Source organism: Eptatretus burgeri, chromosome 6, assembly GCF_056783735.1.
Source record: "Eptatretus burgeri isolate ZD-2024b chromosome 6, Ebu_testis_v1, whole genome shotgun sequence".
Classification (NCBI taxonomy): Eukaryota; Metazoa; Chordata; class Myxini; order Myxiniformes; family Myxinidae; genus Eptatretus; species Eptatretus burgeri.
The window spans coordinates 50,717,475-50,739,336 of NC_140966.1; the positions used below are offsets into that span (position 1 = coordinate 50,717,475).

Genomic DNA, 21,862 nt, shown 5'->3' on the forward strand with positions numbered 1-21,862 from the left:
TAAAACAAAGGTAAATAAAACAAATAAGCGAATCAATTTAAAAAGTAGTAAGTTAGAGGATGTAAAGAAAAAAATGAATATCCTTGAATGGACTGAAAACTTTGATGGTTATCAATTGAACAATGAAAAAACAATTTACTATAATCTCAAAATGATATGTGGCTCAGGAGGTGGTCAAACAAGAGCATTAAGAGAAGTTTATCATTTCGTAATGGCACAAAAGGGGTATCTTAAAAAATATAAAGATTCAAATGTTTTGTTTTTCAGTATTTTAGATGGGGATTATTGTGTAAAGAAAATTAAACTATTGAAGGAATTTGAGAATGAACAAATCTTTATAGGTTCAATGAGTGAGCTAAACAATATGCATCGGTTATTTGATAAAGAGTGTCCCGAGGCTTAGACGTTTTAGATATTTCTTTCGATTCACCTTTAACAAATCACATTACCACTTTAGTACTTGAACAAATCTTTATCTTATTGCATGGATTATTTGAAAAAAAAAAGTGTCCCCAGGTTAAAAGGGGAGACAAATAAATATACCTTGGGATAAAAAGGGGGTTTATTTTTAGGGAAAAAAAAATATGAATCGCTGAAAATCCCCCATTCATTTAAATGGGGAAAAGTGAGCCAGAACCAGTATATTCACACTACTCCTGGTTAATAATGGACGGACTGTCGTAGACTTGCCCTCACCACTAACATGTCAAACAACAATGGGACATGCACTATTGATTTGCAAGATACAGCATAATCTCATGAACTGTGTGCTCATATAAATACATGACCAAATATTATAAAGGAAACATTGCGAAGACTGCATTGTACTCTCATGAATATGTCACACTTTCAAAACATGTACATGTATAACTCCACCAATATTAAATGCGTTTGTAATTTTACTATTATTTATTTCCATGAAAGCTAGATTATATATAGTTAAGTCGTTGTTAGAGTAGTTATAGCATGTGGTAAATAGTACCACTGCATTCCTCATCCTTGAAAATGTACGATTAGCCACCAAAATCAATATCCTAGGTCGTCTCGAACCTGAGCTACTGGTAAAATAACAATCGGTGATGGCCATTTTGGAAAATGGCCACCATTTTGGCCACAGGACAAAGCTTGCGTGCTGTAAATAGTACCACTGCATTCCTCATCCTTGAAAATGTACGATTAGCCACCAAAATCAATAGCCTAGGTCATCTCAAACCTGAGCTACTGGTAAAATAACAACTGGTGATGGCCATTTTGGAAAATGGCCACCATTTTGGCCACAGGATAAAGCTAGCGTGTTGTACATAGTACCACTGCATTCCTCATCCTTGAAAATGTACGATTAGCCACCATAATCAATATCCTAGGTTGTCTCGAACCTGAGCTACTGGTAAAATAACTGGTGGCGGCCATTTTGGAAAATGGCCACCATTTTGGCCACAGGACAAATCTGAGATGGCCCTATAGCTAAATATCTTCCTTAGGGCATGCTCTAACAGTGTGCCAAAGCTCATGCTTGTATCATCAAAGGCACAATCCATTCCCATATCTGCCGGACTAAGAGGCCCATGTGAAAATTGGGGGAGAAAGTTCAGAATGGTTTAGGTAAAGACTCGAGTGAGGCAGGAATGCATCCTGTCTCTCAGCTCATTCAAAGTCATATAGTTGATATGTTGTTTCATATAGTTGACAGAGAAAGTCAAGTAGAGAAAGAGTCCTGATTGAAGATCAGAAACAATGGCACTTGAAGTATGCTGGTGATATGGTTTTGCTGGTTGTGATGCTTCCAGGACTCGTAACCCTCTTTAGAAGGATCAGTAATGAAAGTGAAAAATTTGGATGGGAGGTGAGTATTCCTAAGACAAAGTGGATGATGGTGACAAGGCAGAGAGAATCAAAGCGAAGATGAAGAATTGAAGATAAGGGATGAAGTCATTGAGAAAATCGGTTCATTTGTTTACTCAGGAAGCAAGACAACGGATACAGGAGGTAGTGACAAGGACGGGAAGAGAAGGCTGCCATTGGTGGGAGGGATGTTCAATAGTCTGAAGCAGAGATATCTGGAGTAGGAGAGACATGAGCGAGCCAACCAAGACTGTGTGCAATGCAGTAATAATCTCTGTGGTGCTGTATGGGCCGCAGAGTTGGACTTGGACAAATGAGGAAAAAAGGAGACTGAATGGTTTTGGTTGTAGATGCCTGAGAAGAATGCTTTAGATTCACAGGATTGCAGAGAGTAACCAACGAGGAAGTGAGAATAAAAACTGGACAGAGGAGGTTAAGTGAGCGGGGACGAAGAGCAGTGTCTGGTGTGGGCTAGGCACGTGTGGAGGATGGGGGGAGATCAGATGGCCAAAAGGGTGGAGAGATGGATGCTGGAAGGAAGGAGTTCAAGAGTCAGATCAAAGAGAAGATGGAGGATGAGATCAGGAAATGGCTATCCAATGAGGAATCCAACACCTCGAGATGGAGGCTCAGGATCGGAAGCTTTGCAGACGAAGGATCCACTGAGGAGATGCAGCGCCAAACGAGTAGGAACGTATTGAATGAATGAATACACTTTACCATCTCCACGACCAAAACACAATTTTGAATATTTTATTTATTTATATACACACCTTATCATTTTGAGTTTTATATTTGGGGTTCAACCCCAACATACTACCTTGATTGACTTAATTCATTAATTATATATGCGCTCCCATCACTGCTAATCACATACCACCTTGAATTATTAATTTATTTAACTGCACTGTCCCATATCCCCACGTCAATACTAATAAATTTAGTTAATTATTTAATTGAAAATCTAAATGTCCCATTTTTAAGGTGAGTTTGGGGGCAGTGTCCTCGATGAGGATTTGCATTCTTGTTTAGCCTAGATATGGTAAAAAGCTTAATATAATCAACAGAAAATAAATATTTGGGTGGGAGAAGCAGTTTATTTCCATGAATAGCATTATTTGACAAAAACATAGCGTGATAAGAATGGGTTTGCAATTTAAAGTCATGGTAAAATAACAATAACATAATTTATAATAATGAAAAAAACATGTTACCTTTGAATCTCCACCACCGCTTCCACACTCGCCCTTATCAAACCACCACTTGTTCTTGAACTTGTCCAGAAGGCCTTGTTCATTGAGCTTCAAAACTGCCAAATTAACTGCAGTCCTGCAGGAGAAGAAGTGGGATTCGAGCATTGTGTGCGCACGCACACACACACACACACACACACACACACACACACACACACACACACACACACACACACACACACACACACACACACACACACACACACACACACACACACACACACACACACACACACCCCTAGGCTTGACATTTACAATGGTTGTCCGATTGTCTGGGCCAAGTGAAAATTTTGTTTCCACAGGTCAGTGCCAGTTACCTGTTGGAGCAGCAATGGCCTATCCACAAGAGGATCTTCCCCCCATGGAGGAATAAATCCATGTCCACTATTATTACACCACAGGGGACAAAGAATACAATTATATAAAAGAACAGGCAAACAAAGATAATATGTATACAGTATATGAGAAAATTACATGCCCAGACGAGGAATCAAACCCAGGTACCTCTGGTGAACAGTACCAGTACTTTGCCATCTGAGCTATCTGGGAAACCCATCAACTAAGCATGTAATTTCACCAGAAGGGTCTGGGTTCGATTCCAAGTTTGATATGCTATAGAAGCTGTGAAAACATTGACTCACTGACTTACTCACTGAATGACTGACTGATATTTTTGTTCAGTACCTTCTGGGTGACGTAGAAAGCTGTAATTCGACGTGCCATCAGACATCTAAGCTAGTACACCAGGAAATATCACAAAACCATTGGAAAGCGTCCGTCAATGAAAATATAAATAAATGAAAAAAATAAATGCAGGTGAACGACCCAGACAATGGGGAAGCATCTTGTATATTATTTCCGAGTTTGTGGTTTCGTGTCGCGCTATCTTCGACTTTGTTCTGCGCTCGAGTAACGTGATATTCGGCTTACATTATCTCAAAGACCATATGAGGTGCATGGTACAAAAAAAAGAGTAAATAAAATGGTTCTGAAACAGTGAAATCGTATTCCACTTACTGCATTAAAGTAAAATTACTACTGATACTCTGCATCAGTTCCTTTCTCAAACACACCCACCCCAACATGTCGCGCAGAGCGCGGGTTATGCTAGTGGTTCATTATTGCTTGCAATGTGTCAGCATACCTTACTAGTGCATGTATATATTGCCCTATTATTTGAATTTTCACTGCCCCATGATCTCCATGGTTGTACCTACACAAACAATGGATCATTGTCCATATGGCGAAATGACACAGTTGTTTACACGGAAGACAAAGGTACAAGATGAAAATTTAATATATAACTACAAATACAACTGAAATAATTAATATGATTTACTGCAGTAATTACAAATGCCTTATCCCAGGGAATTTCAATGCTTCATCCAATGAAGTTTCAAACATGTAAAATCTCTCAAAATGCATAACTTCAATGTGAATGCATATCCTACAAGTAACATAGCACAATTAAACAATGACAGCTAATATAACAACCCCAACACAGAGCGTGCCTTTGAAACAATTGTTTTGAAAAACTCAAATGCCAACACAACGGTTGGTGGTGGAGTAATAATATGGCTGTGTTTAACAAATGAAGAAACCATAAAGACACACACACACACACACACACACACACACACACACACACACACACACACACACACACACACACACACACACACACACACACACACACACACACCTTTAATAGGGTCAACTAAATTGATACATCATTAAGTGTAAGTCAATGATATAACGACTGCAAAGAAAACCACAGAAGAAAGTGAAAAGTCTTTTACCAGCTCGTTCACTGAAACCGAAAACACTTCTCATTAGTGGGCCTAATATATACATGTGTATCCAAATTGTAGGGAATGCTATAATGGTCACTGCTATTATCACGGATGTAGTTCAGTTTTCTTTATGTTCTGGCTATTATTGAACTTAACTGACCATATCTAGTGGAAGGATGAACATTGCCTTTTGTATGGAAAGTTGTGTGGCTTTTGAATTCCAAAGTGAGGCTGTTCCATTGTGTACGTAAATGTCCTGTAAGGTAACGCAGGAGATTATATTTTCAAACTACCTCCTCCAAGTAAATCACATGATTGATCAATGTGAGTGTTCTTGAACACACTCTGTGTCAGGAACAAAAACGTTTTGGAAAAATGGTGCCACTGCTGGCTGATTGAGAACTCCTTCCAAAATGGGAAATGACATCGGCAGTGAATGTTGTATGATTTAGCATATTATAAGGTTTCCTTATGAAGCACAAATGTGGCTAAGGCAACATCTTTGCCCAGATGGCATTGTGCTAATTAACTTCCATGGATCCTGTGTTCCTATAATGGGGAAAGGGAGAATCATTGAGGTTTTCAGCAGATAGGCAGATGGTCATTTCTATTTACCATGCTTGGCTGTCCAATTTCCAAACTTTGCTCCAACATTTAAAGGATGGCAAATGAGCAGTGAAAGCCAAATAAAATGATGACAACCCACCACCATATCGTGCAGTCCCTCCCCGGCCTCACTCAGACTTATCTTATTATTGCTGACTTTGTTTTGTCCTTATTTCCAACAAGGCTTTCTGTACACTTGCTTTTGACTTTAGCTTGTCTGTCTGTTCAGTCCTTGTCAGCCTATTCCCTTGTGTATTGTTACTAACTCATGAGTGATGAGACTTGATTTTGCATTGATTTGATATATAGTAGATCTTCAAGATGTACTATATGTATAACAAGACTTGTTATACATATAGGTGGTTCAAAAGTCAGGAAACATAGGGAACTAGAAGAGCGCTTGGCAGAGCGCATACCTCCACCACATAATGCCTGATCCACGAGAACATATCGGGCCCAACACATTATTTAAATATCATGCTAGATATATAGCTTTTGGCCCAATCACTCAATGGTGAAGCGTCACTTTAAAAATTAAATAATTATCGTTTCCAGATCTGGATTTGATCTTCACCAAAGTCGAATCAATTTGTCGTGGTCGCACACACAACCTGTCCACCAGATTTTATCCGAATCCATCCACAACTTTTTGAGATATCGTGCTATGTATCATTTTGGCCCGATCTCTCAATGGTGAAGAATCGCTTAAAAATTCTAGTTGTCAGATCCGGATCCAGATCTTCACCAAAATCTAATCAGTTCGTCCTTTTCACACATTCAACCTCTCCACCAATCATCCGGATCCATCGACAACTTTTTGAGATATCCAACACACACAGACAGACAGACAGACAGACAGACAGACAAACACACAGACAGAGTGGTAAAAACATAACCTCCTTCACCTTTGGTGGCGGAGGTAATAATTACTCCTCTTTTTCTTTTGCAGATCAATATACGAGCCATGAATCGCTCGTTGGAAGATCATAGTGTAAAAAAATTCAGGACACAGATCATTTGAAGCAATGTATTGCCAACACATGTGCTCAAGTTCAGCTCAATGTCCTTGAAAGAGTGATCGTAGATTAGAAAACGTGAGTCCAGATTTGTCTGAACTTAGAAGGACAACATATCAAACACATATTACAATAATATATTGTGAATGTAATCTTCAATTGAAGTTTTTCTTTGCAATTATTGTAAAAATAATATTCCCCCTGTGTTACCTGACTTGAACCAATGTATGTATGTATGCATGTATGTATGTAATATATATATATATATATATATATATATATATATATATATATATATATATATATATATATATATATATATATATATATATATATATATATATATATATATATATATATATATATATATATATATATATATAGTTGTGGTCCGGGGGTTCAAGGTATGCTACAAGGAGAAACACTCGAGTTTCTCCAAAACACCCGGCCCTGAGGTCACCGACCACAGATAACTCCACGGTGCAATGGGCTGTAGTTCTTACAAAGCCAAAGCCGCTTGACTTAGACTACCGGCCAGGCAGGGTTATGCGTCGATGTTCCTGTGACACCTTTATATTGGCACGGCAACTTAACTGCAGGTAATGCCATTGGCGCTGCACCTAGTGATCTTCTGCCGAGCGGAACAGATATGTGCAGCTCCGGTTAACAGAGCAAATCACGTGGGGTACAACTTCCCCTCTAACTATGGTTGTATCCTGTGTCAAACCAATGAAGGAAAGGACAACCCAGACAGATTTTAAATAAAATGTAACAATTATTCATTTACACACAAGCAAGCAATCATTTAAAAGCGAGGATTTACAGGCAAAAGGCACAAAAGAGTAGATTTTGACCCTACACGTATTCTTATGCGATCATATTTACACAAAAGACATATGGCCATCATTCAATCTGGGGAGAAGAAGAAGACAGGAATAACTGAGAAGAAAATAAAAGTATGGAGTGTGGGGTTGACTCCTTCCTTCACCTCACACAGCCCGATAGGGCTGTGCCAGTCCAAATATACTGGGGGAAAGGAAACGATGGGGAAGATGGGCAGTGGAGTGGTGATGGGACATGCAGCTGTGTTTCTGAGGCGTCCAGAACAAGAAGGAAAGTCTTCTCTGGCGTCCCCGGTATGTCCACGGCAAGCAGCTCACACACAAATGCCTTTCTGTTCTGTGCTTTAATGACAGCAGCTTGAATAAACAGGCAAATTCTTCTCTGACTCTGAGGGGTCCCCAGTATGTCAATGGCAAGGATCTCCATTTCCTCCAGAGGAATGGTCACAGGAATGCTGTTTCTGGTGCGTTCTGTCCTCTCAAGCTGCTTAAGCCCACATCATCTTCTCCACACAAACCAAGCCATGTTCTGGGCTTTTTATACAGTACTGCTCACAGGACAAGCTTTTGAGGCAGCTCTTCCCATACACACCCTGGGCTTCTTCCTCCTTACTGGATCTCTGGACAAGCTTTTAGGATACGGATGAGAACCAGCTCTAAGCTCCTTTATCCTCTCAGGGCTTTCTCCTACAAGGACGAGAACCAGCTCCAAGTCCCTTTCTCCTCACAGGACAAAGCTTTCTCCCATCTCGTCTCGTACGAGCCTCTCTCTCATTGGTCCACATTTGATGTGGGCAGGTTCACGATGTAGCTGTTTCTGAGGGAACTTTCAGCACAGCCCCCATCCCACCTTTGGCATGTGAAAGACACAGCGGGTGCCCTCTAGCCCCTCCCTGCACACAAAACATCCTCTGTACTGACACACCACTGTATCAAGCATGCAAGATGCGCTGCACTTTATTATGTATGAGCAAAGCATTGCACTTTGTGTAACGGGCATGCATGTGCGAAGGGACAAAGTCCGATGTGGTGAAAGTAATCCAATCGGCCCAAAGGATTAATGACCACAGACGGACCGAGGGAAGACCAACCGGCTGCGGGGTTGAAGGTAAGACTGATGGGGTGAAGGAGGGATTTCTGAATTGAGGTTTTGTGAAGGGGATCTCTGGACAAGCTTTTAGGATAAGGACAAGAACCAGCTCCAAGTCCCTTTCTCCTCACAGGACAACCGCAATTGGTCTATTCTCGACAAAAAAAAGTTGTCCAATTGAAGTGATCTTGGTGTCAATTCATGTTTTAGACCATGCTGAAACCGATTTTTCTATCCACACAACTCTCCAACTCACCCTTTTAACGTTTTCTGGAAGATATAGAAAAACATACGTTGCATAACAATCAAACTGGCCTATATTTAGATTATAGACAAATGGGGTGGATGTGGTAGCAGTAGTAGAGGTAGTATCTTTGTTTTAGCAGTCAGCCACATCCTTTGGATGGACTATACCGACACTGGAATTGCAAGGAATTTACTATTGCTTCATGCTATCAATGCTCTGCCAAAGACATTTCGTGAATATGCCAGAAAAGACACAGGGCTACTTCCTAAAATAATCACACTGCACCACATGCAAGAGGACTAACATTGTGTTCGATGTATACTGACTGTCGAGCCTGAAGTCTGAAGCAAGGTCAAAACTGGGAAAAGCAATCAGAAGAAGAGTGACAGGGACAAGAAAAACTCCATCAAACTGGCGAAGCTTCCTTTAAGATGACAACAAAATGGAACTGTTCCATTTCCTTGCAGATAAAAATCTCTGACATTACTACAATCAATATAGTCATTGTGCCAAAGGGGGAAATGCCATTAGCACCAAAAACAGCCAACCTGGATGAAGTAGTTCCATGTGGCATGTACCCACGAAGAGACAGACGCGCATATTCGTACACGCCCGACAGGCAGTAATGGGGGGATACAAGTCCCTCATGATCAAAGCTTACAGCACAGATGTATTTATAGCCACATCTGTTATGCCCTCTCTGATTGAGCTTGGCCTTGAAAAAAATGTGGGTTGCCTTTAGCAAGGGAGAGAACAGTCGATAGATTCCTTTACATGGCTGTTTCTGCCGTAGGACCAGTGAAAACACGTGGGATCCTATTTTTTTTAATGCCTTCAGCGGCTGTGATTTTGTGTACGCCTTTCATGGAAAAGCAAAGAAATCTGCATGGCAAGCATGGAACATGTGTGATGAGGCTTCAAGCACCTTCGCCAAGCTCAGTCAGTGTCCATCCAAGGTCATAGGTGGATCCAGGTGGAGGGGGAGATCCGGGGGGGGGCACACCCGGCACGTGCCACCTCTTAACCCCTCCTCTCCCATCAAAGGTGATTGCGTTTCACATGTAATGAGATACAGTATTTATAACCGACGATGTTGTCTCGGAATGTGGGAAAGGAAACTCTCGTGCAGTGAATTTTTCTAAAAATTTCCATTGTAAAGACAATATGCGTAAAATCTGCAACAATTACATTTAAGAAAATGCTTAAAGTGTTTAATTACGTTTCTGTTTTTGAAGTGTATCAATACGTTATGCAAAAAATCAGGATCTTAGATAATAAACATTGTTTAGAAAGATGGATATCAATTATGTACAGCATTTTCAGTATAGCTTCTGTTATTGTCATTTTAAATCCCGATTAAACAACAACCACAACACCAACAGCAGCATCGGAACAATGTTGTTTGTGAAAAGGGAGAAAATTCAAAGGAGTATTCACAGTTGGTTTTTCAAAAAAGACAGATTTAAAGAAGCATATTGTGCATGCAGAAAGAAAGTAATAAACAGATTTTTTTGGTAACTCCAATAACTGATAGAGCCTTGTTCGTATGTTGGAGTTGTCATGATGATTCCCAGTTTGATTATGGCTGTGTTGGTAATATCTTCTTTGTTGGTTTCGTCCTTTATCGTGATCGTGTACTATCCACATTGAAGGATTGAAGAAAGAGAGCAGACTGTGTGTTATGATCTAACCATTTCTTGGTGTACAAGAGATCCTGAGTTCTTATCCCATCGTATGAATGTTTAATTATTTATTTTTAATAAAAACGAATCAAAATCTGTCCATGAATCGAAAACATTCTGAAATGATAAGCCATTAAATAACTTATTCAAATCAATTCATGTTGTCCACTGAGTCCATGATAAGAAAACATCCGAATTTGGCTTTCTTTTTGTTATCAGATTTGTGTGAAAAGGAAGTAAACACCAAGGGGCTTTGAAGATGAGGGCCAATCAATCTGTGTTTACAGAAGTTGAAGACATGGAGAATGTTGATGAAACCACAACAGGACAGAACAAAGAACAGACAAATAAGATTTTGCAAATGACAGATACAACACACATGGTGAACATAAACCAGAACTTCAAGAAAGCAAACAGTTTACGGAAGTTGAAGATGTAGAGAATGTTCATGAAAACATAACAGGACAGAACAAAGAACAGACAAATGTGCATGTGACAGACACGGAAGTGGATATGAATGTTCAGCTTGAACAAACTCCAATTAAATCAGACATAAGAGATCATAATCCTCTCCATGCAACCGATGATCTTAAATTCAATCTGATCATTAATAGGTAACCAGAAATTAACTTTAAATTTCCAGCCATACTTTACAAGGATAAGCATAAACCATCTGGAACCATGAAAAGATCATGTTGCTGTGACTGGTTCAAAATGTTTGATTTCATATCATATTCTAGAGCAGATGATGGTCTTTATTGCTTGACTGTCATCTTTTCCCAGACACTGAACACGGTCGCCCCAAAAAATTGATAAATGAACCTTTCCAAAATTTGAAAGATGCTGTTGTTGACCTCAAATCACATTCGACATGCAACTATCATAGGATGTCCATGGCTAAACTAAAAGCATATCAAGGAACACAGAATTTATGCAAAAAAGAAACACACAAAAAGGTTCCCCTCGCTCTGCTCGGCGAAATTATATTTTTCAAAACGATGTAAATTTTTTGTGCCCCCTCCCCCCAACCTAAAATCCTGGATCCACCCCTGAAGGTGGAGGACATTGACCTACAAACTGGAGAAGATTGTGGTCTTAATGTATGACAGGTCCAGTGCAATCACAACTGCTTATGAAACAAGGCTTAATCTATTTCCCTGAATGCAGAGATCATAAGACTCAATACCACCAACTAAAGCAGTACTCAAAGAACATGCTAATGTGGTGCTTATCAGGCAGGACACATATGGGGTCAGGTATGAATCCGACAAACAGACACTCAGAGCCCATCTGACTGGGGATGGATCAAACATGGTGAGATGTTGAAAATCTTCTGGACTGCCCTTCCTTACACCTATTGCGAAAAACTGCAAGGAATTAGCCAGATGTGGGTGCAAAACAGAATGTAGTAGTAGAAGGTGCAAATGCTACTGCTATGGACTTATTTGCACAGTTCTATGTCGCTGTACTTGCCAGGTCTAGTTGGACCACCATCACTAGGACCAGGAGAAATTGGGGGACTGCCATCATCAGGACACTTCACTACCTGCTTTAATGAATGAAACAAACTAATATTATGAACTATCAGATTTAATACATGCACATTTCTTGTCTAACGCAATGGCTTCCTTTCGCAAGCATTCGTATAAACTCTATGGATAAATTTTGATAGTGATATGTTAATGCAGTATTAAAAAAACAGCACCATACAGTATATGTTTATTCATAGGAGAATTGGTTTCAGCATGGTGTAAAACATATGAATTGAGACCAAAATCACTGTAGTCACCCAACACCATCAATTTCTAAAATAAAAAGTTGCATTTTTGAAGCCAATCAGTGGCCATCTTGAAAAATGGCCACCATATTGGAATTCCAATTGGCTCGCACTTTTTTCCTTCAAAAATCACTTTAATCGGACAACTCTATCAATTTCTAAAATGAAAAGTTGCATTTTTGAAGCCAATCAGTGGCCATCTTGAAAAATGGCCACCATATTGGAATTCCAATTGGCTCGCACTTTTTTTCCTTCAAAAATCACTTTAATCGGACAACTCGATCAATTTCTAAAATGAAAAGTAGCATTATTGAAATCAATCGGTGGCCATCTTGAAAAATGGCCGCCATATTGGAATTTCAATTGGCTCGTACTTTTTCCTTGAAAAGTGACCCGAATAGAATATTCTTTCCAATTTTAGTGCTTGTATCAACATTTGAACGATTAATTATACAGGATGTACCAAAAAGACCTGACAACTTTGGTTGTTAATATTGTCACGGACCCGAGGTCGCGGGGGGGGGGGGGGACAACGAGGCGGGGGGTGGGAGGGGGAGGATGTGTCCCTGGTTCCTCACCGGACTCACCAGGAATCAGAGGCCATCACACACAAAGAAGTTAGTGTCGCGGCGGGTTGCTAATCGACCGTGAACGCCAATAATTTGACCACGTGACCCAGTGTCCTCTAACTACTGTTTATCTCGGAACATATGGTCGCCTTACCAGGGAATCACACCCTCGATGCATACTTGCGTTACTTACCATATCAGGTACAGCTGAGCAGAGCTGCCAAGTACACAACGACTAATAAGCATATTTTGGGGGATAACTTCCTAGCTATGCTAAGGTGTGGACCATGCTGGACCAATGGAGGAAAAGACAAAAACGAGCTGGGTACATTTATAACAAGCACATTAATTTTAACAAAGTAAGGAAAGTTATGTGACAGTAATGGGTTTATTCACAAATGTAAAGCAGGGGAAAGCAAGGAATTCATGGGTGCGGCAAAAGAAATGTGATATTCACAAAAGAAGATAGCGCAGAGTTACCCCATATAACCTTAGACAATCTTAACTTATGCTACGACAGGCACCATCACACACACACACACACACACACACACACACACACACACACACACACACACACACACACACACACACACACACACACACACACACACACACACACACACACACACACACACTTAGACATGGCCCAGAGAGATAAGAGGCAGTTGAGGATTAGCGACCTCTTGATACCTGGCACGGTCGGTGGACCGGCACCCAAATGCTTAAGAAGGGGGAAGAAGGGAAGAAAACTGAAGGTGCCTATTGTGTGGGAGTGAGAGGTGCGAGTGTAGTGCAGTGTGTCATATGGCATGGTGTAATAGGAAGGTGTGAGTCAGTAAGGTTCACTCTGAAAAGAATGGTTGTTCGAGACTTACCCGCGCTGATTGGTCTTTGTGTGTCCACAGTGGACGAGACGTAGATGGGAGAGAAAGATGCATAAGAGAAAGACCTTAACAGAATTGCATAACAGTCTGTATGTGTAAATGTTGGCTGCTTGATGCAGCCAAACTGAGCATCGATGAAACAGGGAGGGTCCTGGTCCGTTCTGGTGGTCACTTGTTCCACTCCAATTCCTCGCTTGGCCGTCCTGAGTTAAGGCGTTATTCGCTCGGTGCTGGAGAGCTCCTGTCCAGCCGCTTTGAGAAGTGAAGCTTGCCCAGTCTGCCTGCATTGAAGTCTGGTGATATATGCTCCGATTGCAAGTTGAATTGCTCCTTTTATGGGCCCAGAGCGAGGGCAGAGCTAAATGTCAGATCAAACGAGGCTGTAGGCATTTTCTAGCTCCCCCAATGGCATACAGCAGTCACCCCATGCCGTAGCCATGCCCGGCCAGGCCTCAGACTCAAAAATCTTTTTCGATCTAGCTACATTCGATCTTAGACCGAGCCATGCGTCAGGGCTCCGAGATTTACATGGGGCAAGAGAGTTTTCGGGAGCACTCTCCAGCCCCGAACGTGTGCTGAACTCCATTTTAACATGGTAAGCAATCCCAGCGCTATCTGTAGGTCCTCAAACAAACCCCAGCGCATGCTTGCACTTCGAGTTATACCCCAAAACAACCCGACTCTTATTCCCTCGTTATCTTTGTCATCTTTCGAGACTGTGATGAGCATCCAAGGGATAGATGGCAGTTGTGGCGGTTGTAGAGAGGTAAGAGGATAGAAGAGAGCATTGTGGAAATTGTAGTGAAGGGATTGGGAGAGGTGGTTGTAAAGGTGGCATTGCAGTGAAGAGGGAGGGGGTGTTTGTAACTGTGGCGTTTCTGCAAAGAGGGAGGAGGTGTACGTAGCTGTGGCATTTGTGAGGAAGAAATGGACGTTGGTGATTGTGGGGATTTTTAGAGATGTGCGCAGTGGTTATCGTGAGCGTTGTATCGTTGCGGTGAGCAGAATGAAGGTCTGAGGTGAGACGGCAGTTGGATTTTGGTGTGCAATTTGAATGGAAAGTGGCGCGCGTTTGCGAATGAACATAGCTGTGCTTTCTTGGTGTCCCTTTCATCGTTATTGTTGTGTATGCATGTTTGCTTGCATGGTTGTGTAAGAAGTAATGTAAGATAAAGGAATGAAAAAAAAAAGAAAGGGTTGAAGACTGAAGACATGTGTAACTAAAAGCCCTACATAACGCATCTTTCCCATTTACCCACTAGACATATGGAAAGGACAAACTAAACACATACTAATGAAATAACTCCCTTGGGATCGCTGTATGTTGTGTGCCACTGCCTCGGAGCAGTGCAGGTTAAAAAAACTGCACCAATATGTTTGGTACGACAAAGAATGCAATGATGCTCTTTGTTTTATATGACACACAAACTCATAAAGTTTTCTTTATTTTAAGGTCTGGTGGATTAATGCAAAAGAAAATGGTGACTCCATAGGAGTCGCCATTTTCTTAACATATTAACAAGTAAAGTTGTCTGGGTCTTTTTGGAACACCCTGTAGGTGTTGTCTGCTCCACTACTGTTGAGGAGTGGTCCAACTGCATGAACATGCATTCTGGCCCTTCGGGGTTAGGATGTGTGCGTTGGATTGGCCATGTGTTTCAGCCTTCGGGCTGAAGTGTATGTGTATGCTCATGGGACAGTCTTGTTGGACTGTGTACCTTGGTAGTAGGGCCATGGTGCACAATCCAAGCAGTTAAACATTTTCGACTTTTAAACCTTTTTTTCTATTAAAAAAGGCACAGCCATAAGGCCAACAAGCCCAAATAAAAACATGCATCTGTGGATGTTCCCTCTCTGTCAACACATCCACCCCACCAATCACAATCAGGAGGCATCCTAATTATTTTTAGCGGTCAGGAGTTCTATGAAGATAATTAATTAATTACGTTTTCCGACATGATTAAACAGTCATGAATTCTATGAAGATGATTAATTAATGATGTTCTCAGATTTTGGCATCTTTACACTGCAAAAGGCTCCTTTGGGGGTTCAGTGATGATGTCTGGACAGATCGTATGTACACTATATGTATGTCTCCAAACTGCACTTCTTAACCGATATGGAGACCGTGATGATCTGATTCATTGAATGCCCTTTTCCTTGATTGACTGTGCCGCACCAACACATGGACTGCAGTGGTAATTGATGACTTGTGGAAAAGGACTCTTTTTAAGAGCTGATAATGCAAGTTTGTAATCAAGAAAATTGCCTTGGTATCATTATATTTCTGGTACTAATGTTAATTTGGATAGATAAAATTTGTGGCATTGACACTCCAGCTGAATCAATGTGGTAGAATAACACACTGCTTTTGTACAAATGCAGAGGCCCATGCATATGGAGGTATAAATATTCACACATAACAAATACATCGAATTTGACATTTTAGATCTATGACAAGTTTCTGGTTAATGATTAGTGAGTGTATAAAAGATTATCTACAGCTTCGAGATTTGAAAGAAGTTGGCAGCAAGCAGCCAACTGTAAGGCCTGTTGGCAAGAAAATAAATTAGACCAAGTAGGGAAGTTGGTTGAAAATATGGGAATGAGAAATGGGGAGTGATGTGTTTGGCTAACATGATTACAACATACAAAATAGGAGGGAATAGGGTATTTTGTTAGAGATTATAGGACAAATTTGTAAAGCTTATTTTCATGTTATTGTTAATTTTATGGAACTCGTTTTGAAAGTTGGAAGATGGGTGACCAGAGAAAGATATTAGATTAAAAAAAAAATATATATATATATATATATATATATATATATATATATATATATATATATATATATATACATATATATATATATATATATATATATATATATATATATATATATATTCAGATTGTGATCGCCATAACCTCTACAGGGATTTTGTATTCTCAAAGCAGAGGAAAATTAACATTTACACTTATCCTATAGCCAGAATTTTAAAAAGTGAAATAAAAAGAATGCATAAGGCTATATCAACCTACAAATACACTGGTATCTGCTTTTCACCAAATTTTACATTTTACTTATGGGAAGGTTTGAAAAAAAGACGATGAGGGTTGAGGGCCATGGGGTGAAAAAGTAACAATTCAAAATATAGAGTTCCCTGGTCACAGAATTGCTGTTTGACATACATTGTCATATGAAAAATAGCTAGAATTGTAGATTATAAACTGGAATTTTTTGATTCATCACTTGAGAAACTCATGATATTGTTACATTGGAAGGGGTACATATTAGCTAGTATATTAAGCAAGAATGGTCCATGTGTACTTGCAGGTTAAATGATGTTCTGTAACCAGGGACCTGTCAGAGTGAAGTTGTCATGTTCTTACGTATGCCGTTAAGGGGTTGTCACACCTTGACGATTTAGCCAGCGTATGCCGACGTATGAAAAATTTGTCTAAAACGCTGGCACGCATCGAATACGTTATGGGTAAGTTTTGTATACGTTAAGAGTACGCTGGCATACGTCGTAGTACGCTGGCATACGTCGTAGTACGCTGAGCTCGTCGACAAATTTTAACATGCTTGAAATTTTTCGACGTATGCCAGCGTATGACTCACACGTTCCGCATACGCTGGCCATAAGTTGTAGGCACGTTATGCGATCGTTGACACACGGGACTTGTAAGTTACTCATAAGTCGAAACACGTCGAGGGAATGTTTAGCATCAGTGTTCCAGACTCCATGGTTTTTTTTTTTTTCTTCGGCATAACCGTGATGTTGACACTTCGATTTCTAGTGCGGTTATAATATAATATAATTAATAGGCTGCTGCTCAACGATTTAAATCATCACCGCACTATAAATCGAAGTGTCAACATCACCGTCATGCCGAAGAAAAAAAAAAAACCATGGAGTCTGGATCACTGATGGGTTCCTCCTGTGTGAACCCCATTTTTATATACCAATTCCCCTAAACGCTGCCAATATGCCATTATACGGTAGCTGTAAGTTAGTAACACGTTCAGTAAGTTCTGTGGTCGTCCGGAAGATGTCAAATACATCTACATACGTCAATATGCGTGGGAGATATGTTACACATAGGTTCAAAGCACGTTACTCATAGGTTCAAAGCACGTTACTCATAGGTTAGAAATAAGTCTTGGGTACGCTAAACATTACCTCGACGTGTTTCGACTTATGAGTAACTTACAAGTAACGTGTGTCGACGTGAGTCAACGATCACGTAACGTGCCTACAACTTATTGGCAGCGTATGCAGAACGTGCGTGTCGTACGCTGGCATACCTCGAAAAATTTTCAACATGCTGAAAATTTGTCGACATACTCGGCATACTACGACGTATGCCAGCGTGCTTCAGCGTGCTCTTAACGTATACAAAACTTACCCATAACGTATTCGACGTGTGCCAGCATATTCGGCAAATTTTTCATACGTCGGCATACGCTGGCTAAAACATCAAGGTGTGACAGCGGCTTGACACTTCGATGTCTAGTGCGGTTATGATTTGAATTGTCGAGCCGCAGCCTTTTAATAGGCTACGCCACGTGATCGTCGGCGATACGCTGCCGCTCACTATGCATAAGTTAGACTATCGTTGGGCATAGGTTGTGAACGCCGACAACACGCTCAGCATTCGTTGATACAAGTTATTTATATGTTATCGAAACGTTCTGTGTACGTTACTAATACATTATGCATATGTCCAAAACTGGAAAAAAAAACATCAATAGTTCAGCGTACGCCAGCGTTTTACATACATTTTGATACCTTGCCATTCGCTGGCTAAATCGTCAAGGTGTGACAGCCCCTTTAGGAGCGGTACAGTTGTACTGACATTACGTAGGAAGCGTAATTCGTACATGTTCTTTCTGTGAACCAGGCAAGGCAACCAAGCAAGGTGAGGATGGGGTGGTAGCAGAATGATTTTGGACTTGTTTGTATCCTGTGTGTGGCTTTTGAGACCTCCCCGTGGCCAACGATGGTTTGAGGGGTGCCGTGACATCAGCTGGCCAGTGTGATGGCACCTTGGTAGCAACTGTGTGCCCCTTGATTGGCAGGGCTGTGCTGTAAGTGACAAAATGCTTGAGTACAGAGGGCATGGCCCTGGGGAAGTTGATACAAGGTGCTATGCACGGGGATGAGCAGTCAATTGGCATGGGGGTGGACAGGAAGTCGGAGTGAGAAGAGTTAGTAAAGGCCAGAAGCCTGTTGGAGCCAGTGTAGTGAGCCAGGAGCTCACTGGATCGCTTCTCTCTTTGCCCTCCACACACTCCTGTACTCCGTTTGATGCTTATTCGCCTCTGCTGGGTGCCACTGCTGTAGGCTGGTCTGTGCTGCTCACCCTGGAGATATGCCCAGGGATTCTGCTTCCACATCCACGTATCCTTTGAAAGACCTTGCCTGGCCCCCCATTGTAAGTGAATGGTTGTGTGCCAGTGGCACCTCAGTTCATTATTTTGTATTAAAAGCTTTTCATTTTACCTAGTTAGTCTTTATTTAATTATCTTTATACATTGTTACGGTGTGCCTGTTGTCTCTGTTTTTGTCGTCCTGTGTCTTCTTTCAATGCACTGTTATTCCGTACATGTGTTGCCTGATAACCCGCCATTATAATTCTTGAGCATGCAAACCATTTGGGCTCGGCATTGAGTAAATCCCTGGGCAATATGGAATTTGTTAAACATATGCTTTAAGAAACCGGTGGAATTTGGATCTGACCAGGGGAAACCACACTAACTGCTTGGGTGTGATTTCCTTTGATTTTGGCCATTCGCGAAAGACTGCTCCGGCACTGTGGGTCTGCATCAGCAGACATCATTGCGACAATATTTACCATATCTCATGAAAAACAGCAAATTTCACTTGAGTTTCTCATGAGAATAATCAGAATTTTGCAGGAGCATATATATATATATATATATATATATATATATATATATATATATATATATATATATATATATATATATATATATATATATATATATATATATATATATATATATGCTGGGCTCTTAAGACTCATTACTTTGTATTGTTTTGCAAGAATAGGAATATGCATTCATCAAGGTTCAAATGCCACATAGTCAAGGTGCAAGTACTCATTTGGCTTATCTCAGTTGAGGCTTATCTTTTTTTATTTTAAGGCTTATCTCAGTTGCAAGATGGGCTGTAGCACTGAAAGGTAGCAAAATAACAATGCAAGATGACAAATGTACCAGATGACCACGAATTGTATTAGATCCTGGCCATGTTCGTTGTGTTAAGGATCGACTGCAAAATGATTGGTGCTGGACTTGTACAGAGCTTGCTGTGAAGACTGCGATTTGTGAAACCATTGTATTCCATCCACACGAAGCACCCTCAGATGCTCGGTGCTGAAGCCTACTGCTGCATTGCCTACCTGGCAATGGGAGGTATTGAACTCCTTACATTTGCACCTGCAATGAGTCCATGTGACCCCAACCTGAGTTTTTAACAGAGGAATGAGATTTCGGATATGGAATGTGAGATTCAAGTGGTTATAGGGGGCACCCAAGGTAAACATCGACAGTGCAGATGGAATTCCCTGGTTTCCAGAAGTGTGGCACCATGTTGTTCAACACAATGGCGATTACTTTGAGGGGTTGTAAAAGTCTGAATGCAATTAAATCGAACATCCACTCCAAACCTTTTAATATGTTGTCACTACTTTTTAATGACCCTCTCGTATTGTCGGGCCATACAGGATAGATTTTCAAATGCGTCAAACTACACTGCGTGCTCAATATCGTGATGCAATGAGCCCAGACTTCAAATACAAAGACAAAATGCTACCCTTTATAATAAGAAAGCACTTATTTTGTTGTCTATCTTTTATAATTCCTTGAGATTTTAATTACAATTATACTAATAAGAGGAGCCTATTCTGTTCATAGTACAAGGGAGATGGAAATATACAAAGATTTGTATTGCCCTTGTTTCTGCATCTTCTGTACAAATGTTTCCACATTTATTTTAGTTCATTTGATAACACTTCACATCTTGCAAATAAAAGTCATTTTCTGTACGTGTGTGTGTGTGTGTGTGTGTGTGTGTGTGTGTGTGTGTGTGTGTGTGTGTGTGTGTGTGTGTGTGTGTGTGTGTGTGTGTGTGTGTGTGTGTGTGTGTGTGTGTGTGTGTGTGTGTGTGAAACGCCAATCATGCCAAAACTACTGGGCCAATGTGACATATGTGGCCTCAACGTGACCCATCTCCCCCACACCCCACCCAATGGCAAATTTGAGTTTCTCACTGTCTCCAGCTCACATTTCCCTCCAGAGTTCAAAACTGAGAGACTTGTGTGAGTATTGCGTTGTTTTGTCGAGATTTTTTTCCTTTTCACCTTTTTTTTTTTACTCTGCCATTTTGTGTTTCCTTGGCTGGATTTTTTCATTTATTTTGACAAAATTAATTTCCTTCTGGTTCCAGTTCTTGAGTGAGGGTGGCGCTTCTCTTTAGGGCCTCTGCCAACTTTCTCAAAGGTAAGTTTTCCGGTCGTTTTTGTCACCTTTTTTGTTTACTGTTATTTTGTTATCTCCGTGATTACTGTGTGTTTCTAGCTCGGTCTTGTGTTAAAACTTGCGCTAATTGGTGAGTATTCATCAATCTTTTTATTTCGGGTTTCCTTGAGGCCTACCCTTCTTCTTCCAGTCTGTGTTCACAATATTTTTGTTGTATTTTCTCCTTGTAACCTTCAGCTTTTATTTTCTCCACTCTACCTCCACCACTCCTTCAATTTCCTCCAAATTATACGCTCTGTTTCATGTCTTAAAATAAAAAAAATACAAGCTGGGAGGTGACGATGGTTTGCAGGAATTATTGAACAATGCCACGATAGGTACAACTAAACCATGATATCTAGCTTGTGTCCAAGTTTCATCAAGATCGCATCAAACGTCACGGAGCTATGCTCTGGAGAGAGTCACAAACAGACAGACAGACAGACAGACACACAGACACAATGACACGACACCAGTGGTCACTGCTGGCGCCCGCGAACCAATTGAGTTAGTGGAAGCTTTTGAGGAAGCCCTACCGTAAAAACCTATCTCTTCCGTCGAAATTGACCAAATCAAATCAGATTTTTTTATATGTTGTACTTATGGGCATTACGCTCAGCTTCAAGGAAATGAAATTGTGAAGAAAAAAAAAAATCAGGAAAAAAAAAAGTTCAAGTGGGCGTGGCTCCACCCACAAGGGCAGTGCCGTAAATAA

The 21,862-nt window shown here is 40.6% G+C and overlaps 1 protein-coding gene across 2 annotated transcripts in view; it reads right to left on the reverse strand.

The window, feature by feature from the left end:
• Nucleotides 1-21,862, reverse strand: part of LOC147024758 (glutamate receptor 4-like) — a 584,244-nt gene that overhangs the window by 60,433 nt on the left and 501,949 nt on the right. For both annotated transcript variants that reach the window (XR_015059188.1, XM_085885009.1), the window contains exon 14: nt 3,057-3,171. Coding sequence is in view for 1 of the 2 variants with exons in the window: in XM_085885009.1 (XP_085741135.1) it covers nt 3,057-3,171 (115 nt within the window). In the remaining variant the exon portion in view is untranslated. The remainder of the gene's footprint in view (nt 1-3,056; nt 3,172-21,862) is intronic.